The sequence below is a fragment of the Primulina tabacum genome, chromosome 7 (assembly GCF_025594145.1).
Source record: "Primulina tabacum isolate GXHZ01 chromosome 7, ASM2559414v2, whole genome shotgun sequence".
NCBI lineage: Eukaryota > Viridiplantae > Streptophyta > Magnoliopsida > Lamiales > Gesneriaceae > Primulina > Primulina tabacum.
In genome coordinates this window covers 36,345,025-36,366,042 of record NC_134556.1, presented here as the reverse complement: position 1 = coordinate 36,366,042, position 21,018 = coordinate 36,345,025, and the positions used below count along the sequence as shown (strand labels likewise).

The 21,018-nt window shown below is 34.5% G+C and overlaps 3 protein-coding genes across 5 annotated transcripts; 1 reads left to right on the top strand and 2 right to left on the bottom strand.

The window, feature by feature from the left end:
- The first annotated feature begins 6,489 nt into the window (after positions 1–6,489).
- Positions 6,490–8,294, top strand: LOC142551555 (protein JINGUBANG-like). The gene has a single exon (XM_075660846.1). The coding sequence runs from the start codon at positions 6,698–6,700 to the stop codon at positions 8,054–8,056; it is 1,359 nt and encodes a 452-aa protein (XP_075516961.1). The 5' UTR covers positions 6,490–6,697; the 3' UTR covers positions 8,057–8,294.
- Positions 8,295–8,637: 343 nt separating this feature from the next.
- LOC142551553 (inactive protein kinase SELMODRAFT_444075-like) lies at positions 8,638–13,992 on the bottom strand. Of its 3 annotated transcripts, none has more exons than XM_075660841.1 (9): positions 13,738–13,992; positions 13,456–13,592; positions 12,638–12,732; positions 10,697–11,721; positions 10,428–10,588; positions 10,062–10,138; positions 9,535–9,859; positions 9,241–9,426; positions 8,638–9,088 (listed from the first exon to the last, which is right to left on the bottom strand). In XM_075660841.1, the coding sequence occupies exons 1-8, from the start codon at positions 13,916–13,918 to the stop codon at positions 9,280–9,282; spliced, it is 2,148 nt and encodes a 715-aa protein (XP_075516956.1). In that variant the 5' UTR covers positions 13,919–13,992; the 3' UTR covers positions 8,638–9,088; positions 9,241–9,279. The 3 variants fall into 3 exon arrangements, with proteins under 3 accessions (XP_075516956.1, XP_075516957.1, XP_075516959.1); XM_075660842.1 differs by having other exon boundaries at positions 8,639–9,074; positions 9,242–9,426; XM_075660844.1 differs by lacking the exon at positions 8,638–9,088 and having other exon boundaries at positions 9,284–9,430.
- A 3,160-nt stretch (positions 13,993–17,152) lies between these two features.
- On the bottom strand, positions 17,153–20,417 carry LOC142551554 (uncharacterized). The gene is made up of 6 exons (XM_075660845.1): positions 19,620–20,417; positions 19,385–19,461; positions 19,215–19,251; positions 18,811–19,006; positions 17,567–17,666; positions 17,153–17,427 (listed from the first exon to the last, which is right to left on the bottom strand). The coding sequence occupies exons 1-6, from the start codon at positions 20,065–20,067 to the stop codon at positions 17,266–17,268; spliced, it is 1,020 nt and encodes a 339-aa protein (XP_075516960.1). The 5' UTR covers positions 20,068–20,417; the 3' UTR covers positions 17,153–17,265.
- Between the last annotated feature and the right edge of the window lie 601 nt (positions 20,418–21,018).

Genomic DNA, 21,018 nt, shown 5'->3' with positions numbered 1-21,018 from the left:
AGTTGAATTTATGATAATTAAATTTTGAGAAAATAAATTCAAGGGGTTGAATTTATGAGATAGTAAATTCAAGAAGTTGAATTTATGAAATTTGGAGAGAATAAATTCAAGGAGTTGGATTTATCAAATTAAACTCAAAAGTTGAGTTTATTAAATATTAAATTAAATATAGTGGGAAGTATGTTTAATGGGCTTATAGGAGTACAAGTCCAACATACTAAATAATTAAAGTTTTTAATGGACTTTGATTAATTAATTGAACTAGTTGGACTAGTCCAATTAATTAATCAAGCTCATTAATGTTAATTATGGTAATTAGATCATGGAATTTTTTTATTCTAAAATTTTTGACCTAAAATCAAATCCTCCACTAATTTGAATGGCGAGATTTTCGAGAATCCACAAGCATAATATTCCAAATATTTTGTTTACTTAACTAAATAAATTAATTAAGTAAATGATGGTTAAAGAAATAATAAGAATATTTTTTATTCTTATTAATTGGGAAGATTCGAAACTTGCTCTCCAATTTTGAAAAACCAATTGCTGCTCTCGAAATTTTTTTCTTCTTTTGCAAGGAAGTTTCGGTCACTTTATTGGATAGATATTGGGTCGATTTTTCTTTGTGTTCTATCTCAACGCAAAATATCTTCTACACTTTCTAGTGCAAGTTAGAAGAGGAACGAGTAATTCGGTCGTGGACCGGATTAGGAGATTGAAGAAAAGATATTTGAAGAACGTACGTGGGATTTACAACAAGAGCTACGTTCGCTTATACCGGCGTAGTTGGAGCCAAGTGAAAATTATTCACTAAAGGTATATTACTAAACATCCTATGTATGTTTTTGTTAAAATCATACGAGCGCCCAAAGCAAAACATATTTTGATTGTCAAAATAAATACAAAATTTTTTAAAACTTCCGCTGCGTTTGGGTGCGTAGAAAACCGAGATCCAACACGGGTGATGACTACCAAGGTCAGTAACCGATGGAATACACCAAGGAAATGCTAAGGATGGTTAAAACGGCCATAACCTAAATCAGTTAGCAACAAGCTTGGGAAAGGTATTCAGCTGGTCGACTTATATAGATCAGAAAAGAAGCAACAAGACCTACCGCAGACATAAGAAAGGAACTCAGGAGACGAGAGAATGCATGGATAGCACAAGGAAGATTGAGAATATTTGAGAGGAGAGAATCTTTCAATTGTGATTCAATCTCTTGACTATTGTTCTCTTGCGAGTGTAACTTTCGATTGTTGTTATTGATTAATAAAGTGATTGGTGAGTTCTCCCGTGGACGTAGGCGATTCAAGCCGAACCACGTAATCCTCGAGTGCATTTCTTGTTTCAGCAATACTGAATGATTGTTTGCGTTTGATCGAGTTGATTGCTGTGTGAATCGTGAACGAGAAACTCTAACAAGCTTCCGAGAATGTCACATTTCTGTCCTGATGAATTAATAATCAATCAATGAATGTTTATGGACCACCAGCAATAAAAAAGATTTCAAAACATAATGATAAGGTGGAGCTGATCGAACCTTGTCGTTGTAATGGTCGCGACACAAAATAAACAAAAGACATTTTTCTTCACAAAAGTTATTCATGACAACTGATACTTTCTCAGAATAATATAGTTACGAAAATGTTTATCCCTCCACGAAATCTTCACAACAGATTGAATAGATCTTGGCTAGTTTTATCGTACGTTACCCAATCTAGAGTTTTCCTTTGAAATAGTAAAACTTCGACTATAACGAAATTTTTTGTTCCATATTGTGCTTGGCCAAAAAATTGCACGTACATGTTACCTTTTAAAGAGAATTTTATATTAACACACTTTAGATGTTCTCCTTCAATCTTTCTAGTTTGATTAACCAATACCCATATTGTTTCCAACCTTAAAATTTAGATATTATATATACATTTTTATCAGTAATCTGGGGTATTTTCTTCGATAAATAATATTTATGCTTCAAATGGGATTAAAAATAATCTGACATGCAAATTTTTCAGACCTACAATATCTATATAGTTTTAAAGGATTCAATCATTTTCAAGATATAGGAATTCATAATGTTTGAGAGTACCCATGTTAATATATTAAATAATATAGTTTTAACAAGGGAACCATTGGCTTATTGAAATATATATTTTTATAATTTTTTGTTGAAGTATTGATGTTGTGTCTGATATTATCAACGTGGTACAAGATATTATTGACGTAACATTCGTTGTTACAGACATGATACTGAGTATTCTAACAATCGTAATTTCGAAATTTCAACTAAATATATGCCCTTAATTTCTTATTACATTCTTCTTGTTTTTTTAAAACAAAAACAAAAAAAGAGTAGAAAAAAATTGATTAGAGGCCCATTTGGATTGTTCCTGACATTTACTGTTTGGGCCATCTCAAAGTTCTTTTTTTTAAAACAAAAAACCACGACATGTATCTATGTGTATCAGTGTATGTATATACTAGCTAGTAAGATAGAATAGAATCTCAAGAAAAAGCAATGAAAATGATAATCTAAAGAGGATAATAATTTATTGATTGGGAAGGGAATAGCATTAATATTCCACCTTGTTAAGATCAAGATAGTAATACAATTAAGCCATGTAGGGACTCCATTTTTTTCTCACAAATATTATAGATCATACTAACTTTGAAACAATTTAATGAGAAGATTTTTCTATGTTAGGAGGTTCATTTCTTGGCATATCACATATTATTATATTCTGATAGGATAATAGTCAAAATGATCGTATAAGTTTACCTATTTTGTATTTTGGTCGTGTAAGCATTCAAATTTGGGTTTTGGTCACTTAAGTTAGGTTATGTTTTGAATTTTGGTTGATCTTTTTTTATGGATTATTGATCTGGCGTCAGATACGTCAGTATATTCTCGTGTCACATCAGTATTTTATGGTGTTATGTCAGCTTTAATTTTCTTATTTCGAGATGCCATTAAAATCTAAACTACAAGCACTTAAAAAAAATTCGTAGTTGCGATCCATTAAAATTTTACCCCTAATTTAAAGTGCTATAAAGTGAAAATATTCCAAGTGTTATAATTTTTAGATTGAATCATCTAATAGAAAATAAAGTAAATTTTGTGCCAATCTTGAAGGATACGCTCACCAAAAGTTAATATCACTAAATAAGAATCTTTGGACTTTCTATCAACACTGCTAATGATAGATTAGGAGTATTATTCACTTACTAAAGATCTGTTTAGTTGGGTTAATTATTAGATTTTATAGATAAATAATGTTGTAATATTAAAATATTTGATGAAGATATGAAAAAGTATCGAATAAATAATAATATCTTTGATTTTATAAATTAAAATTTGGGATAAGATGATAAATTAATTCCAATGTTGCCTATTATCAATAGTTTATTAATATAAATAAAAGAAAAATATAAATGATAATATTTTAATTTTAATTGGTTGATTTGATTGATGTGTGATAAATTTCATTAACACGTAAATTTTTTTTAAATATTATTTAATGGATGAAAACGAGAAAATTTATAACCCTCATCCATGCAGTAATATTATTTTCACTTTGAATTAGTATTTTCACTAAAATATGTCTATGGTTAACTAATTTACGGGCTTAATCATGTACAATCATCATAGGAAGGAAAAATCGATATTTGCACACAATATTATATAAAATTTATGAACAACAATCTGGGAACCGTCCAACATATAATTTCTTTGCAACGTAAATACATACACACGCATATATAGATAGCTAATTGTAAGCATCTGTAAATGATTTCTACGGCGCAGCAAAAGCATCATCAGCCCATTTAATCATCAGAGGGATCGAATGACTCTTATTATTATTATTATGATCAGGCGCAGTACTCTTGAAAGCAAGGGGCTTGGAGTTAAGAAGGGCTTGCGGGGCGGAGGATTTGACCTTGCTGACACGCTTGCGGTGGCGGATCCGGCGAAGGACCACCTCTTTGTCCAGTCTGTCCATGCTTTGCGCAGGCTTCAAGTACAAGTGGGTGGTCACGGAGATAGGGTTATCGCCATCTTCTTCTTCTTCTTCTTCTTCTGCTTCTGCTTCGTTTTTCTCTGCCTCTGGACGAATGTTAGAACAGATGAGATCAGAGAAGTGTTTTTTGGAGATTAGAGAACGCATAACTTTGTATTGGAATATTAAAATTAGCTAGAAATTAGGCTTCAATTAACTGGGAAATTCGAAGGGTTTCTTGTCCATTAATATTGTAACTAGCTAGAGACCATAGCGTAACAAATAAGATTAGATAATGGAGTGAACTGTGAATTAAAGTTTGGTCTATGATTGAATCTTTTAGCTAGCTAGGGTTGTGGAAAATATTGAAACTTCTATTAATATATCAATCTCAATTGTACAGACTTCATTTACTTTTTCGACTATCCAAATAGTTCAATTTCTATGTTTAGTAACATTTCTTTTTCTTCTTCTTTTTTTTATTAATATTCCCTGTAAAGTATGTATTTTCGACGAATGACTATCCAATATTCTGTTTATATATATATATATATATATATATATATATATATATATATTCTACATGAGTTTTGCATGGTCATGAATTATTAAACCCTAATGACGACTCGCTTGCGCGAACATCCATCTGTATTAAGTTTGGAAAACCATGGAGATTCCTCTCCGATGATCGAAATGGAAATATGATTGAGACTTACATGGATAATCCAATAAGGAGAATATGTCATATATATCTAATATTTCGATCCTTATATTAACCTTTATGCAATACCCGAAGGAAATAAAGGAACGAAAAAGGAACGACCAACTCCTTAATTAACATGCATGCATGTCCCTTCTTCATCCACCTTCAAAAGACTAAAATTTTGAAAGTTTTTACAGTAAAAAACCAGCAAATAATTAAGCCCTCCCGTACCTGATTCACCATATCAGGTAAACTAAAACATAAGATTGAATTGTTCAAGCCGATGATTACTTTTTTAAATTCAATTTCATCCATTTTCAATTCAATTGGAATTTTTTTTTAGAATAATTCATTTGGAATTGACATATCAAGAAGTCCAACATCTTGATATGTCTGTTTCAAATGAATTATTCTAAAAAAAATTCCAAAAAATTGAAAATGGTTGAAATTGATGAAGTGTATATATACACGTGTTTACTTGGTCAACTAATTAAATTCAAGTATTAGAAATAAATGGCAATAATCTTGAGACCTATTATTATGTTGGGGACAGATGTCGAAAGCTTTGGATTTGTTTCCATTGTGGTTGGTAGGGCAGCCATTTTCATGATAAAAATTTAGAAAAAATTGAATGTTAGCTGCTTTTCTACGTACCACTCACAATTGTAGAAAGTAATGTAAGAAATGTAACAGGTGGCAAATTAATTTAGTGCAGGTTTTTGTCCAAACCTCGTTGATTAATAAATATTTACTCATTTCTTTATCTTAATTCTTTTCAAGGAAAAATAGCTTTGCACACGAAAACCTTTTAGTTATTATATATACGCAAGTTCTTCTTCACATCTTGTTAATTTTTGTATTTATCGCTTCAAAAAGTAGAGAAATTTATAATTTTGATTTTGTAACTTCTCGCCATTTTCTTTTTTAGTCCTAAAAACTCTAGATCTGTATGCAATATTTTTAGTCTGGTAAATTGGTTCTACAATCTTTTTTTTTAATCAAAGTATTGTTGACTTGATGATAGACATGTCATCAGTGTTTACCGTTTTTCGGTGTCATGTCAATACTCTAATAAAAAATTATTAAAATTGAAAATAAGGACTAACTTACTAAGTACACTAAAACTACAACTTGAAAATATTTGATAAATTACATTATCAAAATTATAATTTAATCTTACTTAACCATATGTCAAAAGCCAAAACATAAAAACGTGGCGTTAGAGTTTGAGACATGGAGCAATGAATCTAAGATATGTGTCTTAAATGCATTCAACCTCCGAAATTTTGCTTAGCAAGAAAAAAATGTTATTGCGACATCCATGTGAAATGTTATGATGTTGGTTTCCACGAATCCCAATTCCCATTATGAATTTTTCCAAAATTAATAAAAGTGACAAGGTGTCGTACGACAAAACGTCCGATTTCCCAAAACCTTAATGTATCTGACCTAAAAGAAAGAACAATATGCTCTCAATGCACTATCTCTATCATATCTTTTAATTTACCACCCTCTATGCTTCTCTTTATATGGTCATATTCAATGCAATATTAAGCATGCACGTATATTTACCAACGGGTTCATATTATTTAAAATAACGTTCAATTGTAATAAATTCTTATTTCTATTCAAAAAATTTGAGCCAATCTGTCATGAGAATGTTTAAAAAGGCTTAACATGATAAATTTGGATAAAAAAATTGTATTATAATATATGGTTAAAGCTAACATATGAATAAAATAATAAATTTAAAATATTCAGCACCAACAATTAGATGTGAAAACCACATGTTGCCATACCCTTAAGTTTATTTTCCAGTCTATAAATTCTCCTTCTACGTCTCCCGCCTTTAATCCCTCCCTACAAATCTTCTCCTCCACTCCTCATCTCCATACCACGATCATCACATTCTCATCAATTTCCCAAACCATAGGCCACCTCCTTCTTGATTCTCATATTCTTTTCTTGCTGCATGGTCCATATCATTTTCACCTTATGATCAAGAATATGATAGCCGATCAAACTAACTCAACAATGTTGGAAGAAAACAACAACCACCATTCCCACATCTCATCCTCATCAGCTGCATCGAATGATGTAGATGATTTCGCCATGCGAAACAGTAACTTCTCGACCTATGATGCCAACCGCCTCAGCTGTGAGGGATCCCCCATGATGATGTCTCCATGGAACCAGACGTCGCCCTTCGCCAAGTCCTCCTGGTCTAACTTCTCCGAGAACTCGTCCCAAAATGTCCCTCAAAACGGGCTAATCTGCTCACTTGTTAGAGAAGAGGGCCACATCTATTCCCTGGCAGCCAAGAATGACATCCTCTACACCGGCTCGGACAGCAAGAACATCCGAGTTTGGAAAAATATGCAAGAATTCTCAGCTTTCAAATCCAACAGCGGCCTTGTTAAGGCCATTATCATATGCGGTGACAAGATTTTCACCGGCCATCAAGATGGGAAGGTTCGCGTTTGGAAGATCAATCCTAAAAATCCTAGTTTGCACAAGCGCTGCGGTACCTTCCCTACATTCTTTGACATCTTCAAAGCCTCAATCAGGCCAAAAAACTATGTGGAGGTAAAGCGGAAGAGGACAGCGATTTGGATCAAGCATGCAGATGCCATTTCTTGCTTAAGCATGAATCAAGAAACAGGGTTACTCTATTCTGCTTCGTGGGACAGAACTTTTAAGGTGTGGAGAGTGCAGAACTCGAAATGCATCGAATCAGTCAAGGCACATGACGATGCTGTTAACTCCGTCGTGTCGAGCATCAATGGGATCGTCTACACTGGCTCGGCCGACGGGACCGTTAAAGTCTGGAAAAGGGAACAAAATGGCAAGGTGGTGAGGCATGTATTAACACAGACACTTCTCAGCCAAGAGTCAGCAGTCACAGCACTGGCTGTCAATGGGTCGGGTTCTATCGTGTACTGCGGGTCGTCAGACGGACTAGTGAATTTCTGGGAACTGGAGAAGCAGCTGTCACATGGCGGTGTGCTGAAGGGGCACAAACTGGCTGTTCTTTGCTTGGCATCCGCTGGGAATTTGGTTTTCAGCGGGTCTGCTGATAAGACTATATGCATATGGAGGAGGGAAGGGGCCGTGCACACTTGCCTCTCGGTGCTGACAGGACACACTGGGCCGGTGAAGTGCCTGGCGGTGGAGGAGGACAACGAATCTGCCAGCTCCGGAAATAAGAAGTGGGTGGTGTATAGTGGGAGTCTTGATAAATCAGTGAAGGTGTGGAGCGTGTCGGAGACTGCGCCTGATTTGCAGCAGATGGCTTTGATGCAGCAGAGTGAGGGGAATTTTAACTGGGAATCAATACCATCTGCCAAGTACTGAGTTCGTGTGATCTTGGTGAGAGTTTGATTATAAGGTTTTGGATTTTCTTTTTTAATCGATGGGAACGTTAAGGAGGAAACTACTTGTAAAGTATGAGTTAATTACCTGGAATGTTGGTGTGATGGGCTATTACGTTTAATGAATGTATTACTTCCATGATTATAAGTTTTTTTCTAATATGATTTTAAGTTGGTAAGAAATAGGACAATGATTATGTTATACTACCACTGTTACTTGATCGACTTTCAATTTCTTAGTTTTCTATTCGAAAGTAGGACATTTCATGGTCATTACGGTCCGATATCAATATAAGCGAATCGAAGCTATTTTTGATACAATAAAAATTTCTTGAAACATATAACCTTTCATTAAAAAAGATAATATTTTAGACAAGAGTCATTTTTTTACCATACATATGTTATCATATGGTAATATACTCATTCGATGATGCCCAGAGCAGCCTGGGGATAGCATCAAGGGTCAAGAAATGTTTTGCCAAAACTGACCCCCCATATCATATGGCCATAAAAATCCTATCCCTTGATGCTTTCCCCCAGATACCATCCCAGGGGTAGCACCAAACCAAATCCTAGGGTATGTTACACGGGCATCCCTAAAACTAGACCTTGAATATGATACCATGTGTTACCAAATTATAACGACCTCACGATTGTTTTATATCGCCAAAACATTTAGACTCTTTTAGTGAATCAATTACAAGGAGTGCACCTTTAGTTTCATGTAAAAGATAGGCGATTCAAGTGAAAAAAAAAAAAATCAATCAGTGGGACATTTTGGCATTTGGGAACTACTATGAAGATTGCCCCATATAATTTACACAAAGGCAGCTTTCTGCATCTACATTTCGTAAAATTTGATTTGTGAATACGAGTTTCCCATTCATAGAATGAATAGTTACTTATATACGACTGATAAGATAGGTCCGAACTTTTCAACAATTGAGCGCTTGCCATTATTCAGCTCGTGCCAACTGAGTGGTTACCATCAACTTCCAACCCGCACAGCGTTGAACTGTTCAATCCAACAGATTAAAGTATAATGGAACAATAGAATTTCTCATAATAAAGCAAAAGAAATTTGCATTCACAATGACATTGTACTTGAGGGATGAAATGTTCGAACACAAGGGTCATGTCAATTTCAGGTTCATCTAGCTTAGTTACCTTCGGGCATCCCACTAGACAAAGGGATTCGGCAACTTCTCAGTAAGAAAACCTGCGTGAGTGCTTTCTTTTCGATTTGGGATGCGAATTTGTGGGTCCCTGCATGTGCCCACTTCTACAACCAACTGAGGTCATGTCCAGAGACAGGGAAGCAACCTGATTTCCTCCTTCTAGCATTTTAACTACCTATCTTGGTCACAGAAAATATACAAGTAAAATTCACTTGTAACCTCGTCTACCGTCTAAACTAGATATCAATGCACTACATATTGTGAAGGTCAAGGAGAGTAGAACCTTTGACATTGGCGGCCTCAAGTCAGGATCTTGCTGTAGGCACAATGAGGCAGCCCATCCAATTGCATGAAGCTCATAGGGTAAACCTTGAATTTGGTATGAAGCCAAGTGTGGATCCAGCAATTGATGCTTGTACGCCAATATATGAATTGGTTCGATTGCAGATAAAGCATGAATATTATCCAACAAAAATTGATGTTCCAAAAAATATTGCATATCTGGAGCTCGCTGGCCGGTTATGAGCTCTAATAGTACAAGGCCAAAGGCATAAATATCAACTTTCTCCGTCAGTTTCCCATCAGAGAAACATTCGGGGGCAAGATACCTAAAGAAATAAAATGAACACCAATCAAATGAATAATAAACATTCTTCTGCTAATCTCTGAAAATCTGTGCTTGAAATCAACCGAAGTTTTTCACATATTGGGTATCAGGTTAGTTTTATAACTAATGGTGTCGGTTTAACAATAACCAATAGCAAAAAGCAAATAGTTGCAGGATAGCCAATAAGAAAGTCTGCAATTTACCCTGAAGTTCCAACAACTTGGTTCCTATAACAAAACTCCCATTCACTGTTCAATCTTGCCACTCCAAAATCAGCAACCTGAATAAAAAACCATGTCATTTGATGTAGACAAAGTTTTTCACTATACACTGACCATCGCATAGCATGAGGCTGGGTGGTCAATATTATCCATCAGAATAATATGTATACAGCTCCATCAATCTCTTTTAGTCTCAGAAGGGACACCCTCTATCACTGAATGACAGAAAATAATATTGAATACTTTATATTTACAGAATCAGTTCGCTATGGACTACTAGGGCAGATACAATTTGTACTCGAACTGTACTAGAAATTGCTATGCTTCTGAAACATTAATAGAACGTACCAGAGGTTCGAAATCATGCGTTAAGAGGATGTTGGTAGGCCGCAATTTCCCGTGAATTATACATCCCACTCTGCAATCTTCATGAAGGTACCGCAACCCCCTAGCAGTTCCTATGGCTATTTTCAAGCGTGCTTGCCAATCAAGAACAAGCCTTTTATTACCTGTGAATGAAGGCAGGTGCATTTCATATCTCCATGAGGCGCCACAATCAGTAATTGAACAGGTAGATAGTATTCATGGCAGAATACAATCACAGAGAAAAGAGATACCATGCAAATGGAAGTCCAAGGAGCTATTGCATATAAATTCATACACCAGTAATCTGGTATTCCCTTCGATGCAAAAACCAATGAGCAACACAACATTTCTGTGCTGGGCACAACTCAAAACTCGCACTTCCCTGCAAAAATCATCTTCTCTTTGAGGCCCAGAAAACTTTAGTCGCTTCACTGCTATGACCAACCCGTTATTCAGAACCCCTCTGTGTACCAAACCTAAGACACCTTCTGCCACAAAATTTGTTGCTGAGAAACCATTTGTAGCTTCCTCTAGCTCTTTGTAGTGAAATTTCTTTGTGGGTTTTCCGAATGCTGGAGCCTTAGATTGACACAGAGAACACAAAGGAGGTGGTGTTGGACAAGTTTTACCAAGAGAGACAGCATCCCGAATGCTATAGTCAAATACATAATCCCCATCACCAATTTCATTAAGAACAGGTCCTCTTACGTTATCTTCCTTATATTGAGAAACATTATCTAATTCCTTCCTGGAAGAAGTATATGCGGTTTTAGAGATATTATTAAATTTTACGCTTGCTGGAATTTTCTCATCAACCATGTCATTTTGTGCAATCCAGAAGACTCTTTGATTCCTACAAGCAGCCAATTCCATGTTTTCTGATACATTGATTATTCTTTTGCTTAAATTGTTGAACACGTACCGTCTGGTGAGTGGATTTTTATTTTTATTCACCCCGTCATAAAGGGGATTTTGTTCATAAACAACAAATACGGAAGTCCCAGTGTCAGAACTTGATAATGAATTTTCATCTGAGGTCCTAGTGCATGAGGTATTTGGGTCCTCAGGACTGCTAACAGGTGTGGTATGCTTCATATTTTGGCTGTGCAAGTTTTCAAAATCTCTAATAGGTGAAGAAGTAGTTGAATAAAAGGGTGTTTCAGGATCATTTGAGCTTGCTAGATTGAGACGAAGGACTTTTGGCTGGGAACCCTTCATGACCACTATGTTACAGTGTAGTTCATCGATGCAAAGCTTTAGCTCTTCCTTCAGTTTCCTGTATTAGGAGGAAAACACCAATAAGATTGCTTTTCAGATCCGAATAACATGGATGTGTTAGTACCTATTTGAAGAAAAAGCAGACAATTTAGAAGAGCAATATCATGCCGTTGATTGAGTCAACTAGCATAATAGATATGCCGATGCTGGGTTGAATTTACAATTATATTTTCCCATCCAAAAAGTTTCTTTGAATTAATTTGACATAAATAACTATTCCTGATACGGTTCATGAGTGAAATATTGTAGTCTTAGCAGTACCGAAGCCACTTAACAGATTTAACATACCAACAGAGACAAAACTCGAAAGTTTTTTGCATTCAAGGCTTGAACTGTAATGTTGATATTATTGTGGAAGAGGAAGATGAGAAGTAGATTCATGCCAGACCTTATTAGCAAGAGCCAAAATGATATTTTAGATCTGAAAATCCAATTGAAGCGCTCCAAAATTTTTAACGACCAGAATCAAAATGCATCAAGCCGATTCTTTCTAACCTCGATCAATTCATTTGCTTTACTTATGTATGGAACTTTCGTAATACTTGGTCACAAAATAGAGGTCACACCTTGAGTACTGGATATTTGAATGAGAGGAAATATTCCAAATACATAGCTTAATTACAGACTATACATCATAGTACCAAAGTTCAATGATTTTCACCACTGCATGCACAGGTTGTCATTTGAACATATCAAACTATCAATTCTCAAGCATGTATAGTTGATAGGGGCGAGACAGTAAAATTTGAATGATTTAGCTGAATTTGGACACAGAATGTGGATACGAAGTATTCCCAGTTCGCAATTCTAGGCTGACAATGAAGCTACTAATATATTAGTCTATCAAACAGTACATCTTATTTTAGGAACTTGTCATATCAGGAAAAGTACAAAACCTATTTACGTTTATTTACTTGTCCAAAATGACCCAGTTGGCTGCATTGCTTTTTGCTTCAGCTACGACAGCACCGGCAGACGTAGCTGATATAACCTTAATCTGCACTCTGACCTGCAACCAACAACTAAATATCAGATGCATAATATTGCATATATCTAGCAATTTAATTTCATCAATGATGAGCTCTTTTCCTCCTCTTTTGGCAGCGGGACTAAAGAGGGCAAAAATACAATCATCTACAATTAAGCCTGCATGCTACAGAATGGCTGCTCTACATTGAATCATATCCAGGAAAAGCTTGTGGTATAGTTTTTGACTGTAGTGAAAAAGGAAAAACTATACTGTCCATGGTTCAAGATTTTATTTTCTTTGTGGCATATAGCAGCTTAGAAGGATGATCATTACCAGAATGTAATAATTTAAACCAATCACCTAAGAAAAATGCAAGAGCATACCAAAAGAATTTCTTGATTTCTCATTAGATTTTCTAACGCACAAGCAACCCCTCGATAACTTTACTGTTTTCACAAGACCTGATTCACCTGAACATGTTTACAAGGTAAGAACCTTCTTACAGACAACTCAACCAAGTTTTTAGCTGAAAATATATTTTCCCAACTTCATGAAAATGAAGTTCATCTCCCCAAAGTGCCAGGAGTGGCGGTTAGTTGGCAATTCCGGCGAGAAATTACTCAAATTTTAGCTTTAGCCCGAAAGAACTAAATATCCCACCGCTGGATCTCAACCAAAGCAGTAATTTCATAGAACATCCACAAAAATTTAAAAAAATTAATTAAAAAAAAGGAAACAAGAGGGACGGAAGTAACAAAGTACCTGGATTTGATCCTGAACTTTGAGAACCATCTGAGAACAAGACTCAGAGATTCGACCAATCCGATCCGGTAACAAAGCCGGGACATTACTGCGACAGTCCCCTTTCAACCTGGAAAACCCCCAAAATCTCCTCCCATCTGTTACGTACGCCCACACAAAACACAAAACGTGTTCGAGATTACTCACAGTGAATACACAAATTCAGCGATGCATCTCTGTGAAAGGAAAAAGAAGAAAGGAACACTTCAAGGACCGAAATAAGCTCAGAATTTAGGAAATTACCGGTTTTTTTGGGGGAAACGATGGCGAGGAGGGTAACACAGTCACCGGGGCGGACCGCATGGGTGAGAGCCCAAGCCAACGCAACCTTGGAGATGACCTTCTCTACTTTGACCGCCACGATCACTCTCTCCGCCGTGGCTCCACCGCGTCGATTGGCTGCTCCTGTTTTTGGCGGGAACATGTTGGACGACGCCCGGTTAACTGTACTATTTGGTGACGTGAGATCGGGAAGAATGAGAAGTTTGATTTATTTATATATTATTATTATTATTATTATGAAAATAATCAGAAATAAACGGGGACACTTTTTATTTATGCATTATTATTGAGTAGTTCTATCAGGGATTTAACTTTGGCATGATTCAATTGTTTGACTCAATTTGATCCATATTTAAATTGAAAAATTATAATTTTAACATAAAAATAAAATGTTTTTATAGATTTGATTTGATAAAAAATCTGTATAACAAAATTTACTTGTGACTCGTATCATTGAAATTTTGTTTTATTATTAAATGTGACCTAAAATATAGCCAACGACACATTCATTTATTATGAAAGATAAAATATAATATAATGAATTTAAAACTCAACCATGTATTTATTCAACAAAAGATGGTAACCTATCAAAAATAATTGTAGGACAAAACCTATAGTAAAGTCAAACTCAATATAATCTAAATTAATAATATATCATATATATATTTTGATGTTTAATGTTTTATATATAGGTAAAAACTTGTGTGAGACGGTCTCATAGTCGTATTTTGTGAGACAGATATCTTACTTTGGGTCAATGAAAAAATATTAATTTTTATTGTGAATATTAGCAGGGTTGATCTATTTCACAGACAAAGATTCGTGAGATCGTTTAACAAGAGACCTACTCTTATATATAATTCGAAATGAAACAAAAACTAATTTATTTATTTTTTTTAAAAAAAATAATCGACATAACAAATGAATAATTTGCTCCACTTTAATACCGACGAAGAATATTGGAGGAGTGTGTGCCAAATGTTTATTTTCCGTGACAGCAAATTTGCATGAAAAACACAATATATTCTCATTTGAAAAGAGTAGATGGACGGACGTGATTCCGGGACAGTGATGGTTCACGATAATGGACGGCTGGGATGTTGTGATTGGGACACAATGGTGGCAATTACTTTTTTGTAGCAGATGATCGTTAAGCTGTAATGGAGGGGTTGTATTCAAGACAGGTCAGATAGGAAATAATTATCATGTGATTGGAATTATTGTGCAACTATTTCATTCAACACCACTTTATATATATATATATATATATATATATATATATATATATATATATACATGAGTAGGTCTCTTGTGAGACGGTCTCACAAATCTTTATCTGTGAGACAGATCAACTATATCGATATTTACAATAAAAAGTAATATTTTTTCATGGATGACCCAATAAGAGATCTGTCTCACAAAATACGACCCGTGAGACCGTCTCATACAAATTTTTGCTTTTATATATATATAATTTTTTTTGAAGTGACCACAAATTCCGAATTTTCGTTCCTAGGCCTTTTTTAATCTTTTAAAATGATGTCGAAACTTGATCATTATATTTGTATGTAATAATCATATGCTTGCTCTTTCAAAAAAAAAAAAAAGGGTTCATACCTTTGTACGTAAAAATGCCGACAAAATTCACATCACCTAGTGAAGATAAATGCATACTCCTTTCGTCTCGATTGTATAAGACTCATTTCATTTTTCGTTTATCCCAAGTATCTAGACACATATACATATTTAACAATATTTATTCTGCTATTTTCTTAACGAGTAGATCTCTCGTGAGACGGTGTCACGAATATTTATCTGTGAGATAGGTCATCTCTACCGATATTCACAATAAAAAGTAATACTCTTAGTATAAAAAATAATATTTTTTCATGGATGACCCGAATAAGAGATTCATCTCATAAAATATGATCCATGAGATCGTCTCACACAAGTTTTTGCGTTTTTTAACATACTCCTGTTTATTGTGGAGTTTGTTATTAACTAACCACGGAAAAGTTAACGCCAAATTTACATAAGAATTCGTTAAATAAAAGTAAAATTAGAAAATTGTTTGCTAATTCTTATTTCTAATGAATTTTTGAATAGGTGACGGAGGTAGTATAACATATAGGCACCTAGATATTTCTTCGTTGTTGAATATGTGTGCTATATTTCAATTTTATTTTTAATTTTTTTTGTTAACTGGACACTAATTAACCCCATTTGAAACCCCAGCGAGAAAGGCTCGGTCCACGAAGGGCATTTTTGAGTTTCGGGCACGATGCAGAATAAATTCAGAAATTTTGGTTATCATACATAGGAAAAAATATTTATTTTCGTGGATAAAATTATTATTTAGTTAAACTAAAAAGTTATTACTGGTTTATGAAATTTTAGTGTGCCGTCTTGTTTTTTATTTTTTATAATTTTAGTCGTGTTTTGACATGGTATTGATGCCGCATCGACGTAACGTCGACATTCTTGATCAGCACAACTAAGATTAAAATTTGATAGCATATAAACCAAAATCGCAGAGAGAATAAGAAGGGGAGCATGGATTACTGCTTCAGTTTTGGAAAACATTTAATAAATTGGGCTAATTTTCATTTTCAGTAATGTTAACATTTGAAAATCTAAATTTTTGTTGCAAAAACTTTCGTTGGTCAACGAATTTTGTTTAAGATGTTATCCACAAATCTCAGAACAGCTCATACTGCTTCTTTGGTTCGTTACTTCGTTTGTTACCCAAACACGAAACGAGATAATTAATGAAACTACTTCGTATATTACCTACATTCATCCATATGTTACACGAGCAAGGAACATCGGCTCCGAAGCTTCCAAACCCGGTATCTAGTCCAATTCAATGCGGGTGTGGTCGAGGGCGATAATGGATCAGAACAAGAAGCATATGCTATAAACCGATAGTCCTGAAACTACGGTTGAGCCACTTACATTTTTAGATATATAATTAATGTCACGCTCGATAATAGGCCTACGTGGACGTGACTGCACAATGAACCCTTGCAACAGCTGTTTTGTATCCTTCATTCTTCAATTGCTTTATAAAAATGGTTAACATATGTTGCTATAGGAATCATTGTAGTAATTATAAAACATTTCAAATTTTTTTTTCTAACCCACGTGGAATAGGTGTATCACAATTATCCTCCCAAAAATCCATCTTAATTTTTTAAAAATGCCATCTAATTTAACTTGAAATTATACTTTTTTACCCATGCAACTTATGAATTGACATTTGGTTACAGTTTTTGACCCCATCGGGTCCTGAATTGGGCACTGGGCATGCCAACTTAACATCCTCAAAACTATGATAAATCTAGCCAGAAAATCGTTGATCTCTTCCAATAATTGATCTCGCAATTCTTTTTTTGCATCGAAAACATATGAAGAACGTGGGAAAAATTAAGATTTTGCCTATGTTTGATCAAACTATATCCTAAACATATGGCAAATGTGTATATTTAATCAAAGAGTTAACAGTGCAGAAGAGGTGTCCATTCTCAGGCTTGGCCTTCCTAGTGTTAACTCTAAATCAATCGACAAATCTTGACAAGAAAATGGTCGATTGAAATCATTCGACGTTCCCTTTTCTGCTGATAAATTGTGGGTTGCCTCTATTCCATCCACCTACATTCATGAATGAAAAACAATATATATGTTCATAACATGAAATATGGATATCTTAGTCAAAATTTATAGGCATATTCTAGATTATTGTATTTGTAAATTATTTCGAACAAAATATTTTGTAAAACTATATACATACCTTAATTACATCAACTTCCGCTTGTAAATTACTCGAACCATTTAGTTGACTCGACGGACTCATTACATGAACATTATCTCGAGCTGATGGCCGAGAAATTCTGGTGAGAGTGATCAAGATTAGGACAATGTATCAGAATACTTGATAACAATAATCAGCATCAAATTTGATATTCAATGTTTGATACAAGTAAACTTATTCTAGATCAATCCCTTATATGCCAAGTTTAGTATTTTATTAGAGTATTATCGTCTTACGAAAATAATCAAGAAATTCTTTAATTACCTTAAGAAATTATTTTGAAATTTTTTAGTATCGTATTTGAATCTTTAATTAAACATTGTTTCAAAATAATCCAGTCTTTGTAATTGTTTTTGTTTGGCCTGATCAGCTTTGTACGAAGCCATCAAGAAATTAATTAAGTCAACAAATCCAGCCAAGATTTCGGCTATATTCAAACATAGGATCCCTATACCGTGACACCAAATGGCACCCTAAAACATTATTTATTACCCAATTATGGAGATTTCAACCGTTCCTTTGACTTTAATTTATTGCCAAATACCTCGATATTTGTTCCTTCGAGACATTTAAAATGGATTTGAAGATTTCTTTTGCCCAAAAGTTAGCATGGCTAAATTGACAGCTAGCTAGCTGCTTCCAAAAAATTAAATCAAATAAAATATAATTAACATATATATTTAATCTATCATGAAAAATGTCACATTTGACCAACAAACTAAGGATGCGAGTTTCTTCTATTTTTTACTTTCATGGATGTCATAAAATTGTTTACATGATCTAATATTCAAGAATGATGAATAAATACTCTAAGAAATAAATTAAAGTTTGGGGACGCAACGACACTGATGATTCATTATAAGATCTTAAAAAAAGGGATGAGACCGAGAAAAAGAACAATTTAATGGATGAAACTTGATTAATTAATTTTGAGACCAAGAAGAAGAACAACTTTAATTCTCCAAAATCTTCAAAACCTTATATTTTAAAAATTTGCCCCCATTCTGTCTATTTTTCACTCCACCAAAGCATGGTATAAATGGTACTGGATCTAAAGTTTTTTTAAAAAATAAAAATAAAAAAAATTCATACCATATCTCGTCCCATCATATATCCAATCTTAAATATATGGATTCACCCCTATTATTATTGATTAATGCATGGAGTAGCTAGATGGATTATGACAAAATGTAGTACTAGTGAAGGTTGCGGAGTGCACTCACCTCTGAGCATCAAGAATTAATGTCTTTGTATTTGGTTGCAATGATGATAGTACTAATGGTGGTGGAGCAGCTATTGGACTGATCAACGTTTTGTGAATATCAATATCATGAGCCTTTTGATCATCTTGATCAATTCCTCCAACTTGTAATCTCAGTTCAAAATCTGTCTGCCCTTGATCAGCTGCGACGTTTTCAACTATAGAGACAATGGAAACATACACTTTATCAGAAGAAATGATTCACTCAAGGCTTTGAGGGTTAGTGGGAACAGAGTCGATGGAAAATTTTGTCGTCATTAGATCATAATTACAAGCACAAACAAAAAGAATATTATATAATGGGAGTGGGATTGATCAAAATGGGGTCTCTTTTGTGAAGGAAAATTATGATCTGAAATTAGTTACCTGTTCCTCTCTCAGTGCTCTTCACTGTTCTATACATCTGCAACAATGCGAACCAAACCAAGAAAATAATGTTGTAATTAGAAAAAAAGTATTTCAAAGGGAGACCACCATTTTCATGATTTTTGTTTGCTTCAATGAATAAATAGTTTGAAGTTAAAAAGGCTAATTACCTGTAAGTGACTCTTAACATGAGCTAGCGTCAGATCTTTCACGTTCATCAACTCAAGTACAGATTTCGGTGTTGCTCCTGTAAAAATATTTATGGAGAACCAAATTAAAATTAACTGGAAAATTTACCCTTTAATCAGTTGAATCAGAAAATAGCGCAGTCTATACTATTTGTAATAATATATATGATTTTGTAAAATTTTCTTGAAAATGTTTCATTCAAGTGTTTTAGCGTACTTTCATGGCCGCCCAGTAGCTCAACTGCGTGAACAAAATGGGCATGAAGAGTGGAAGTCCATCTCATTCTGGGAGCTCTAACGCTTCTCTTACTAATCCCATTCACCATCCTTACACTCCTTTTGAACTCCCGGCTCCCATATACCTGTGGCTGATAATAATGCTGAAAATTTCTTGGAATCTGAACAGGAATAGGATTTAAAAATCCTGCCATGTTTTCAAGCCCTAAACCCAAAGTGGGCTCAATCTGCAGATGGCTAAAACCCTTCTCTGCAGTGAAAAATCCATTCTCATGGCTCAGATCGCTTCCATTACTGCTGGTGGAGGATTCTTTGAACTGATCAGTACGGTTGGATACCGAAGGTGTGCTGATCTGCAGAGAAAGATCAGCCGCCAAGGGAGAACCTTTCGTATTTCCCATATTCATTTGTTTTGAGCTAAAAAACATTCTGAACAGATCGAAGAAACGCAGAAGAAGTCGCTAAATAGGAGTAACTAAATTGTAATAAGATCGAATGAAAGTCTCAGGCTTTGGGAAGAGGGTAGTAGATATTACTAGATATTGATTTGGGTAGGCAAAAGGTGATTATTATATCATGAGTGCCTTATGATTTGCATGGATGTGAAGTGTGTGCTAGTGTGTGTGAGAGGGTGTGGTACTGGTGGGGGGGGGAGGGGGGAGTGGGGTGGGTTAGGATTTTTACTTTCTAGGAGTAGTATAGGGTTTGATCATAAAGAAATGGAAGAAGATGAACAGAGAGATAAATGGCTTGCAGAATGCTTTTCGCAGTCAGAATGTCAGATAAAAATAATGGCGGGGAGAAAGCAATTAATTAAACTAACTACACAGGATTTACAGGGTTTTGAATAAGAAATTCAAGCCATGAGAACAGAGACGGAACCTAAAATAAAATATAAAATTGTAGGGCGAAAAATATATCACAAATTTTAAGGAAGACAACTGTAAATTTTAAGATAAGAAAAATGAAGTACAATAATTATATCATATATCATATTTTATTTAAAAAAATCAAAAGAGGCGACGGCTTCCCTTTGGCTCCATCCCTACGTGAGAAGATCATATCCGAAGTAAAAAAAAAGGTCATTAATTAGAAATCTTGTGGACATATAATTTCAATAGGAAAAAAATCAAAACAAAAACAATAAGATATAAATATTAATTTAACTACATATTTTTCGCCTCGTCCAATACGTGGTCTCACCTAAAAAATTATATATGATCAATATGTATCATTGGATCAACCGTAAAAGTATTATGAGTAGATCTCTTCTGAGATGATCTCACAAATCTTTATATGTAAGACATGTCAACCCTACCGATATTCACAATAAAAAGTAATACTCTTAGCATAAAAAGTAATATTTTTTCATGGATGAC